General features: G+C 43.0%; 1 protein-coding gene across 4 annotated transcripts in view; it reads left to right on the forward strand.

Annotated features, from left to right (window-relative positions):
• Jade1 (jade family PHD finger 1) overlaps window positions 1-9,529 on the forward strand; it is a 54,381-nt gene extending 44,852 nt beyond the window's left edge. For all 4 annotated transcript variants that reach the window (XM_075950997.1, XM_075950996.1, XM_075950998.1 and 1 more), the window contains exons 10-11: window positions 3,111-3,228; window positions 6,562-9,529. In XM_075950997.1, coding sequence (XP_075807112.1) covers window positions 3,111-3,228; window positions 6,562-7,442 — 999 coding nt within the window. In that variant the 3' untranslated portion in view covers window positions 7,443-9,529. The remainder of the gene's footprint in view (window positions 1-3,110; window positions 3,229-6,561) is intronic.
• Window positions 9,530-10,000: the final 471 nt, after the last annotated feature.

The following is a 10,000-nucleotide window of genomic DNA, read 5'->3' on the forward strand; positions in this document are numbered from 1 at the left end:
AAGAAAAAAAATCCAATGTTACAGTGAACTGGTTTTCTTAGTAAGTTAGTGGTCTGCCTATTTAGGCAATAGCAGCACAGAACCAGTTAACACAGGTGACTGGAACCGAGGCATGTGGTCATCCCAGAACAAGTGAGTAGCATGCATTAGAAATGCAGGTGATTCAGTGATTATGTTAATTGCTCTTTAAATAACCTGGGTACCAGCTCTAGCCCAGAAAGTTAGATGACAGGAATGGATATCAGGAGGCACTGAAAAGAGAAAAGATGGTTGGTGATGTGACAAGTGGCACTTCACGTTCCCAAGGCCGCCACCTCACTCTTAAAGGACTCCTGACCATATAATTAGGAGATATATTGCCTCTCTCTAAGAAGAGGCAATCAGTGTTCTCTCAGAATTGAGTGCTAGTTCAGATAAAGGCATCCTCCTGCGGTACTCTGTGTAGTTGTATGGAAAGGCGTCAAGTCCTGGGGGACAGTCCTATACTATACATTTGTCACTTAGTGGAATGGAACTTTCCGAAAACACAACTGAGGCCACAGTTGTCTGCTGAACAAAATACATATAAGGCATTGGTGTGGCAAGCAGAAAACCCTCTGCAGATGCTCCTGGCTGGTAGGCTGTTCTCAGGATGCAGTCCCTGATGCGATAGTAACATTCTGGAAACTTAAAAGTGCAAACTGAAATCAGGTATCATCAGCTTTGTTTGTACTTGTTCTGAGAGGAAAGTGTGACTTGCATTTAGCCTGGCTTCAGGGAACGTGATGCGATGGGGTTTGGGTTTCTGCTGCTGGCAGCTTAGGGAAGGTGAATTGGGGAAGCTTGATTGAGTAGTATCAGTCAAGTTCTCTAGGAAAATGACTAGATTCCTGCCAAGAATTTTTTTTTTTTGGGTGGGGGTCTACTTTGGAGTGCTCAGCTCTCCAGTGGTCAGCCAGAGCTGGATCAATCAGGCCTTACCAATCCCAGCTGGAAAACATGGCCTTTTTGCTTTGTGGGTTTATGTAGAAGCTCCTCGTCTGAGGTCACTGGAAATATAGATGTTCTCACTTCGAGGCCATGGTAAAATCTTTCCTGGTAGACAAGCCACCAAAGATGAGATCCCTTGACTTTTCAAGGGTTAAGTTTGAGATGTATCTGCTATCTATGTGAGGTGAATATGAACGTAAACTACAATGCCCATTTCATGTTTCTAAAAATCAGAATCTTTATGTTAAAGCCACCTTATGTGTACTGTCCAAAGTTTTGAATTTGAGATGAGGATTGAGGTTTGATTCTTTTTGAGCTACTCATAATATCATTTGGGTGGAATACTACTTATCAAAGAGAATGAATATTCTTTTAGTCATTTCTAGCTCCACGTTGGTTTTCTCTAAAGAACACTTATTTCCTTGCCTGGAATTTTGGCTGTCAGAGTTTGCTATGCCCAATGACATTAAGACAAGGAGAGTGATTTCCTTTTAAATTCTTTAATCAAAGGCTATTTTTAACAACATTAATAATGTAAATGATGAATGTAGGAATAGAGGAAGACCCTGATAGTGAATCAGTCAGGGTCAGCAGAGCCTGCTACTGTTTCCCTTCCTGTCTCATGCCCTCGTGTAAACTGGACTGTCTTGAGCATAGCTGGGATTGGGGGGATTTAGTAAGGTCTGAAAACCACCCTGGTGGTGGCGCCTTCATAACCAGTGTGCAAAATGGCATGGCTTGTGTCAGAGAAGCAGCCGGTGACCTTTGAACTTGCACTTAGAGTTTTTACACAAGGAGACTGCTCAAAAGGAGGACATATGTTTAGGGTGCCATTGATGACAGTCAGGAGCATGTGGTGGTTTTCCACTACTGCCGCTGCCTCTGAGGTTGTTGAGGTTTTATGGACATCTTCCTGAAGAAAGGTTCAGCTGTTCATTGGTGGCCTGAAGCTGACATTTTGTCTCCAGACCCATGCTATCTTAGTCACTCTTTGTTTTCTTTTTTTTTTTTTTTTTGAGACAGGGTTTCTCTTTGTAGCCCTGGCTGTCCTGGAACCAGCACTGTAGACCAGGATGGCCTTGAACCCACAGAGGCTCACCTGCTTCTGCCTCCTGAGTGCTGGGATTAAAGGTGTGCACCACCACCAGGCCAGTCCAGTTACTTTTACCGGGAGACGTTAGGACCAAAGGATCAGTGGGTTTAGTGACTTTATTCTTTCATTTTGTTAGTGATGTAGGTGGCTTTAAGAGTAGGCGATATTGATTATGGAAGATTACTGACCACAAACTAGTGAATGTGTACATCATCTGAAGCAGTCTTATATATGAGTGGGGAATCCCAGCACACAGCACTTTGTCTTTCAGTTACAAATGAACTAGTATGAGGTTAGTAGCAGTTTTAAACCATGGTCCACAGACTCATAGGTTGGCTGGGGACACTGGGACAGTTTCCAGGCATTAGCACACCTCCCTGGAATACACTGCACTGCTGGGCTGGCTTTGTAAAGTTGTATCCAGTGGACCAAGCAGCTCATCTGCTCTGCCATAGAACCTTGTGCAGGCTGTTCTCTTTTTTTTTTTGGTTTTTCGAGACGGTTTCGGTTTCTCTGTGGCTTTGGAGCCTGTCCTGGAACTAGCTCTTATAGACCAGGCTGGCCTTGACCTCACAGAGATCCTGTCTCTGCCTCCCAAGTGCTGGGATTAAAGGCGTGCGCCACCACTGCTGCCCGGCACGTGCAGGGTGTTCTTATGCCATTGGCCTGGAAGATGCTTGATAAAAGTGCGCAGGGAGGTTGCTTCTGGACTCTACATCCATTGACAGTAAGATTGCTGGGATGACACTGTTGGATGGTAAGCAGAACTCTCGGGCTCAAGGCAGCAAGTCCTCTACACCGTAGACTGGAGGGGAGGGGTGGGACTCTGCTCTGCTGCTCCCCCAGTGCCACTCCTGGCTGCTGCAGACACCAAAGGAGTAGGCAAACAGACTCCTAGTGGTAGGGTCAGATGCTTACAGCGCATTTGGATTTCAGATGTCTGTCAAGGCCCGAGGAGGGCCAGAACGTCTCAGGTAAAGGAAGACTGAAAGCACTGAAGTGTCATTACTGTATTGCTCACTTAGAATCTTTATTCTCTACATTCTAGGTTCGGAACCTCACTTACATGGTGACCCGCAGGGAAAAGATTAAACGGTCTGTGTGCAAAGTCCAGGAACAGATTTTCAGTCTTTACACTAAGCTCTTGGAGCAAGAAAGAGTTTCAGGTATGCATTGAGCCCTAGAAGGGCAAAATATAGGGCAGGGGTTTGCAGCCTTAACACTGCTATTGAGGGAAAACAGTTGCTCTTCCATCTGTCCTGTAGAAAGTTTAAGTAGTTCATATTTAAATGACATCTTTAAATATTAAAGGCACTATGTTATAGGGAAAGAGCTGAATTTGGCCTTAAATAGGGTTTGAGACCTGTAGCAGCTCCCTGCTTACCCAGATGGAAGCAAGCTGTAAACCCTACTCTTCTCTCCAATTTCTTTATATAAAGTGGGGATGCTATCTCAAGCTATCTCTTGTAAGTATCAGAAAATTACAATGCAAGTGAGCACAGTTGAGTGCTCTTGATAAACGGGGCTGGCTACATAGGGTCGACCTAACATGTAAATAGATGTAAGACTACATACCACATACACTCAATCCTTAACACTTAGAGTGGACTTGGGAAGGTAGTGATAGAATTCCGAGTGCGCTGGACATTTATTCAGCGTCTTCTATTTACATTGCTCTGGCCAGCCAAAGAGGGTAAGAACTGTGGGGTGCATGCTTCCTCTACTGGAGAAAGTGTCAGTTACTTGGAGACCACCTGTAATGCAGGGTAGGTGTTTCACTCTGGGATTCATTTGCTCTAGTGTAGAATCCTGACCTCTAAAGTGTGCACCAGCGTTCTATGGTGACCAGTCCCAAGAAGTAGGGAATGTATGAGTTTCATGGAGGAAGTCTGTCCTGGGAAGTAGTTCCACACAGAGTCCTGAGTTAGGGGCAGGTGGGCCTTGGGCCGGCCTTCAGTAGAGGATGGGTGACCCCCTTGGACTGACTGCCCCTTAAGTTACAGCAGCAGCATCCTTCAGTAGAGGATGGGTGACCCCCTTGGACTGACTGCCCTTTAAGTTACAGCAGCAGCATCCTTGACAGGCAGGTGTGTTCTTGAGTCACAGGTGATTCACTCTCCCCGTCCTGATTTTGTGGTCTTTTCTCTAGATAATTACGACATACAAACAACACATGTTCAAAACTGTTGATAACTGGCTTTGAATTAGATACATGTGACCAGAGATAACTTGGTTAGCTGAGGGGAATTTTCAATAACATTCTTATGTTAACTTAGACGTGTTCTTGCTACGAGTTAAATATCTTCCAGAGGGACCAAGTACCAAATGTCTTTCATTTTTTGAAACTTTAGTTGCAAAACTGTGCATGTTAAATTTTTCAAGTATAGCTTCTTAGGTAAAAGCAGTGCAGTTTAGATCCTTTAAGGCCACCCTTCTCTTCATTCTTCATTGAAAGCTGGTGGTGCCTGGAATGGTTAACTGTAGTGTATCCTGCAGAGTTCTGCCAGCTTGGTACTTGCTGTGGAATTTGTTACCCATAAAAGATGATTTTCATGTGGCCTTTCTGAAAGGAATTCTTTTTTATGGGTATCACAGGCAGCCACTTGCATTTTGGCTGCGGTTTGTACTTGGGTGAATGAATGAAATTCTCTTAACAAGGTTAGGATGTATTTTGGGCTACGGAACTGGAAGGTAGATTAATCCAGAATTCCTGCTGCTGCTGAGCATGCCTGTAATATAAGCCTACTGGGGCTGAGGTAAGAGGCGTGCCAAAATTTCAAAGTCAGTCTGGACTACGTTATAAGTTCTAGGTAAGCCCAGGCTACAGAATGAGACCATGCTTAAAGAAAAGAATACAAAACAAAACCCCAGAAGTACAGAAAAGAGAAACAGATCTTATTTCCCTTCATTTGATGAGTGTGGTCATTGGAAACGACTTTGTTCTTCCATGGGATGTCATTTCTAGACTATGGTGCTTAGATAGTTTCAAGGGAGATGATGATGACTTAACGTGTGTTCTTAGAATTCATGGCTCAAACTGTTGTGATTCTGGGAACAATGCGAGCATCTTCGGTGGAAATGATGCTTATGGGAGGCCTATCATTAGATACTTTTGAGAGACATGGGCTCCAAGTCCAGTAGATAGAAATTACAGTTCAGACAGCGTTGGACCTTCTTCACCCTCTCTTTCCTGCTAGGGTATTTCCGTAAAAACAGACAAAAACCCCACCTCACACATGGCTATCAAAAGAGACTCCAGTGATTGTTTTTTGAGGAAGTAGGCATTTCCAAGCCAACAGCTTGTAAAACGGACCTCATCTGTGTTGCTTGTCCCTCCATCTAATGGATAGTAAGTTTGTCTAGTGAGGGCTCCTGTGACCTTGGAGCTGAACCCTGTTCTCCCGGTGGTTCATACCTTAACAGGAGACACAATGTGAGAACTGCTTTTCTGTAGCAGGTCTTGATACTCTTGCAGAAACATGGTCCTTAGGAACCCCCAGCACTTTTCAGACCAGGGTTAGCGAGTCTGAGGTGATGAGGTAAATTTGGTGGGTTATGACTAACGTACAGGACAAGTCGATTATGAAGGGTCAGGCTAGAGGAGTGGGTCACTGTTTAAAAGTTCTTGGCTGCTGTTGCATTCCAGAGGATCTGGGTTTGACTCCCACACGGCAGCGCCCAATTGTCTGTTACAATAAACTTTAGTTCTAGAGGATCAGATATTCTCTTCTGGCTTTCACAGGCACTGTGCCCATGTAGTACACAGACATATATGCAGGCAAAACCCCCATACACATGAAATAAAAATAAATAAAAAATAGTTTACAAAAATAGGAAGTGTCAGTTTTTATCAAGAGATAAGAATTTGTATTTCATAAAATGTAAGCTTTTACTAGGTTAAGCTATGAAACTTAAGTTTTGTGATTTGCATAAAAGATTAACTTATCTTTAACTTGGATGGCAACTTGAACCCAATAGATTTTGCATATAATGAATGTTTTTAAAATATTTCATGTCCAGAATTATTGTGAACACCTACCCTTATTCAGTTTCTACATTTACATGTATTTGTCCTCATTGAGCCTTTGCAGAAAGAAACTTGAGCTCTGCTTAGTCTCAGAGAGGAAGGTGATGGGTGGTGACTGGATGGTACAGTCACAGCTATGCAGCCAGGTAGAGGAAGCGGTAGCCATCGGAAGGGTTCTGAATGAATCCCCCTTTTGAACATCAGGTCCTCTTTGAATTTGTTTGTCCTTTAACAGACAGTTTCAGGAAACGTTGTAGCTTAGTGGTTTTGGACAAAATGTCCTATTCTGACTACTTAGATTGAAAGCAGATTTTTGAATCGGGTCATGTCTTTAAAACACATTTTTTTTTTTTTTTTTACAAAGAGCTGGTGACTCTTGGGTGGGAAGTTTGTGTAATGATGCTTCAGGTCTAGAACTTTATTCTTTTGGATTTGCTTATGTAATTTTTCCCTTGTGGTTTTCTGTTTGTAGGTGTGCCTTCTTCCTGCTCCTCCTCACTGGAGAACATGCTTTTATTCAATAGTCCTTCTGTGGGTCCCAATGCTCCCAAGATAGAGGACCTGAAGTGGCATTCTGCGTTCTTCAGGAAACAAATGGGTAGTACTTCCTTGGTCCATTCGCTGAAAAAGTCCCATAAGCGAGATGCATTGCAGAATAGTCCCAGGAGTGAGGGCAAGACCCTGCTAAAGCAGTCAGATCTTTGTGCTAGAAGGGAGGGGCTGGGGATTGCAGAGAACTTTCTGAGCTTTGAAAAGACTTTTGCAGAAGCACGTCTCATATCATCAGCACAACAGAAAAATGGTGTGGTGACACCAGACCATGGCAAAAGAAGAGACAATCGTTTCCATTGTGATCTCATTAAAGGAGACTTAAAGGACAAATCTTTTAAACAGAGTCACAAGCCTCTCAGGTCCACAGACACATCCCAGAGGCATCTGGACAACACAAGAGCTGCCACCTCCCCTGGAATAGGGCAGTCAGCACCTGGCATGAGGAAGGAGATTGTGCCCAAGTGCAATGGCTCCCTAGTCAAAGTGCCTATAACACCTGCCAGCCCAGTGAAAAGCTGGGGAGGATTCCGGATTCCAAAGAAGGGGGAACGGCAGCAGCAAGAAGCCCGTGAGGGGGCCTGCCACCAGCACTCAGACTGCCCCCGCCTGGGTTTAGGCCGAGTTCCAGGCAAGGAAAGGGCAAAGAACAGGTTAAGATCCGACAGTGAGAACGATGGGTATGCTCCCGATGTGGAAATGAGTGACTCGGAGAGTGAAGCATCGGAGAAGAAATGTGTTCACGCCAGCAGCACCATCAGCAGGAGGACAGACATCATCAGGAGAAGCATCTTGGCCTCTTGATCAAACAGACGGTGTGGAAGCATGTGGCTTGTTGCTGGCCATGCTGAGAGGTCTGACACAGGGGCAAGCAAAATCCCATTATTTCTGAGCTACACAAACGTATTTCCTTGCAATTCAGATTGAATTTTTTCCAGAGTCGTTTATAAATCATTGTTGTGAGAAGTTTGTGTTATTTGCAACTTGTTGAGCAAACAGAAGAGTAGATTGTAACTACAAGACACTAAGATTAGAACCTGAACACTAGAAATGAAGCAACTTTAGAGGGCCAGGCTTGAGAGGCACCGTGTATTACTGCCCTCTACGTTTTTTTCCAAAGCACAAACTCTTGGATACTCTGACTGAGTACAGAATCAGATTGAATTCTGTGTTATGAATAAATCCTATTTATAGAAGCCTTCACTTACTATTTATAGCCCACAAAGCTTATTTTCTAGGAATGGTAAAGGCTGAGAGCATTTTGGCTCCCAGGCTGTTGGTATGAGTAGCTGGAACTCAGAAGCTTCAGCAACACTGGGATCTTGCACACGTGGCATCCAGGGGAAGAGTTTACACAGCAGGCACCGATGGAAGGCTGGAGGGACAGAGCGGAGCTGCTGAAGTCAGACTTAGGGCCTGTGTAGCCCGTCCTGAGGCCCCGAGTGGGCTGTGGACATAGGGTGGGTGGAGAGGATGTTGAAAAAGTTCTGTGAGAAAGGGCAGCTGAGGCCCAAGTGTTACTAGTCCTCTTGACCTTCCTCTTTTGTAGCTGTCGGTCCTTGGACCCAATTGGGATTTCCCTGGCTACTGCCAGTACTTGACCATCTGGCTTCCAGTAATACAATGACTATTCAAGTTCAAGTGATGAACGTCAGACTCTGGTGACTCTGACTTCCCAGAGTCGACCATTATTACATATTTGGGGAATCCAGGCTTCCACAATGAGCGGATTCCTTAAGCAAAAAGGAAAAGAAACAAAAAAAGGTAAAACAGGTTATATTTTAGAACAATAGAAAGGCAATATGTTGCGTCAAGCTCTTATATTGACCAAGGCTATACAGGAAAGTCAGTGTACCCTTGAATACGTTTTCTGGAATTGGAGTTATAAACTCTTATTCGTAACTTGGACTTTCGAATTGCAAACGGCAATAACTAGTAAATTATCAGCAATAATAAATTTAGCATTAAATTTGAGTACAATGTTCTGTTTTTGCACTCATGTAGTGCGTATGTATTCAGACAAGTGGATAGTGTTAAAGTCCTGTTTTTTTCTTTGGCATTCAATGTAGTTGTGAATCAGATTTAAGAGAAGGAAATAGCAATGAGATTTAGATGTAAGGGCATTTGGAATAAGCCCAGTTTCCCCTAAATTACCCTTAGTTTGTTAATATCAATGTTCAGATTCCTGATTCACTTATGCATCTGTTTCCATGTGGCAGGGACATTCTGATATTTAAGGAGCAATGCTTTGAGTTTGTAGAAGCTTTCAAGTCTTCCAGATGACCGTCAACAACAGAAAAGGCTTATTGAATTCCATCTTGCTATGCAAGTTTTTATCAGATGATCAAATGACAGATCTGATGCATCCATTGTATGTACGACATTTTGAAACCAAGTCTTAACTTCTCAAGTACATTGTAGTAGCTAATTCAGGGGCGGGGAAAGGATGACCCAGGTTTTAGATTGACTATTTTTGAGCTGTGGAGCTCCTTTTGAGACTGCTGTCCAGATCAGCTTGTTGCTACCGGTATTTGAAGGTTCTTAGGAGGGCAAGTTGTACTTTTGCTTGTAGCTTAATTTGAAAATTAGATGTTTTGCATATGAGCAAAACCCTTTTGCTGGATCCAGGAAAAGGTTGGACTCTTATCTAATTATCTTTTGAGTACAGCAGCAGCACTGGGTGAGAAGAGAATTTATAGAGGAATAATTTGTGAAGCCATAGAAAGAAAACCTAAATTAATCTAGTGAGTGTATCGCCTCTCACCACTTTAAGAGGCACCAGATCCATTTGCACTATTAGGAATGCTAGTTTTGTGCAAAAATAATGCCTTACCTGTTTTCCCCCACATTTAGGTTGAAAAGCTTTCAAACGTTCCAAGTTATGCTGAACCAAAAAACAAAACAAAATAAAAAAATAAAAAAATTTCCCCCACAAAAACAAAACAAAAAAGAAAAGCCCACACTTTTTTATTACTGCTTTGAAATGCAAATGGTATAGAGCACGGTTTCTGACAGTGTAACGATAGCTTTGTAAGTTAGTTTCATGTCATGCTGGGAACTCTGTATGAGGCGGCCATAGCAGCCACAGCCCACCTACCCACTTGCATTCTATTAGTATGGAGCTTTTTCGTTTGTTTGTTCTTTTGAATCTTCCTTGTGCATCCTGACCAAGAAATACCTTTGATTATGATCAATGTATTATGTCAAAATGTAGGCTAGTTAAATTTTTGTAAAGTTGCCTGGAATGTCATTTGTTAGGTTATAAACACAAAATTTAAATGAAGGGTTTTATGTGTTGTGTACAAATCTTAATTATTTTAAGATGGACAAACTTGTCATTACATTTGTAACCTTGTACAGAG

The sequence above is a fragment of the Microtus pennsylvanicus genome, chromosome 16 (assembly GCF_037038515.1).
Source record: "Microtus pennsylvanicus isolate mMicPen1 chromosome 16, mMicPen1.hap1, whole genome shotgun sequence".
Lineage (NCBI taxonomy): Eukaryota > Metazoa > Chordata > Mammalia > Rodentia > Cricetidae > Microtus > Microtus pennsylvanicus.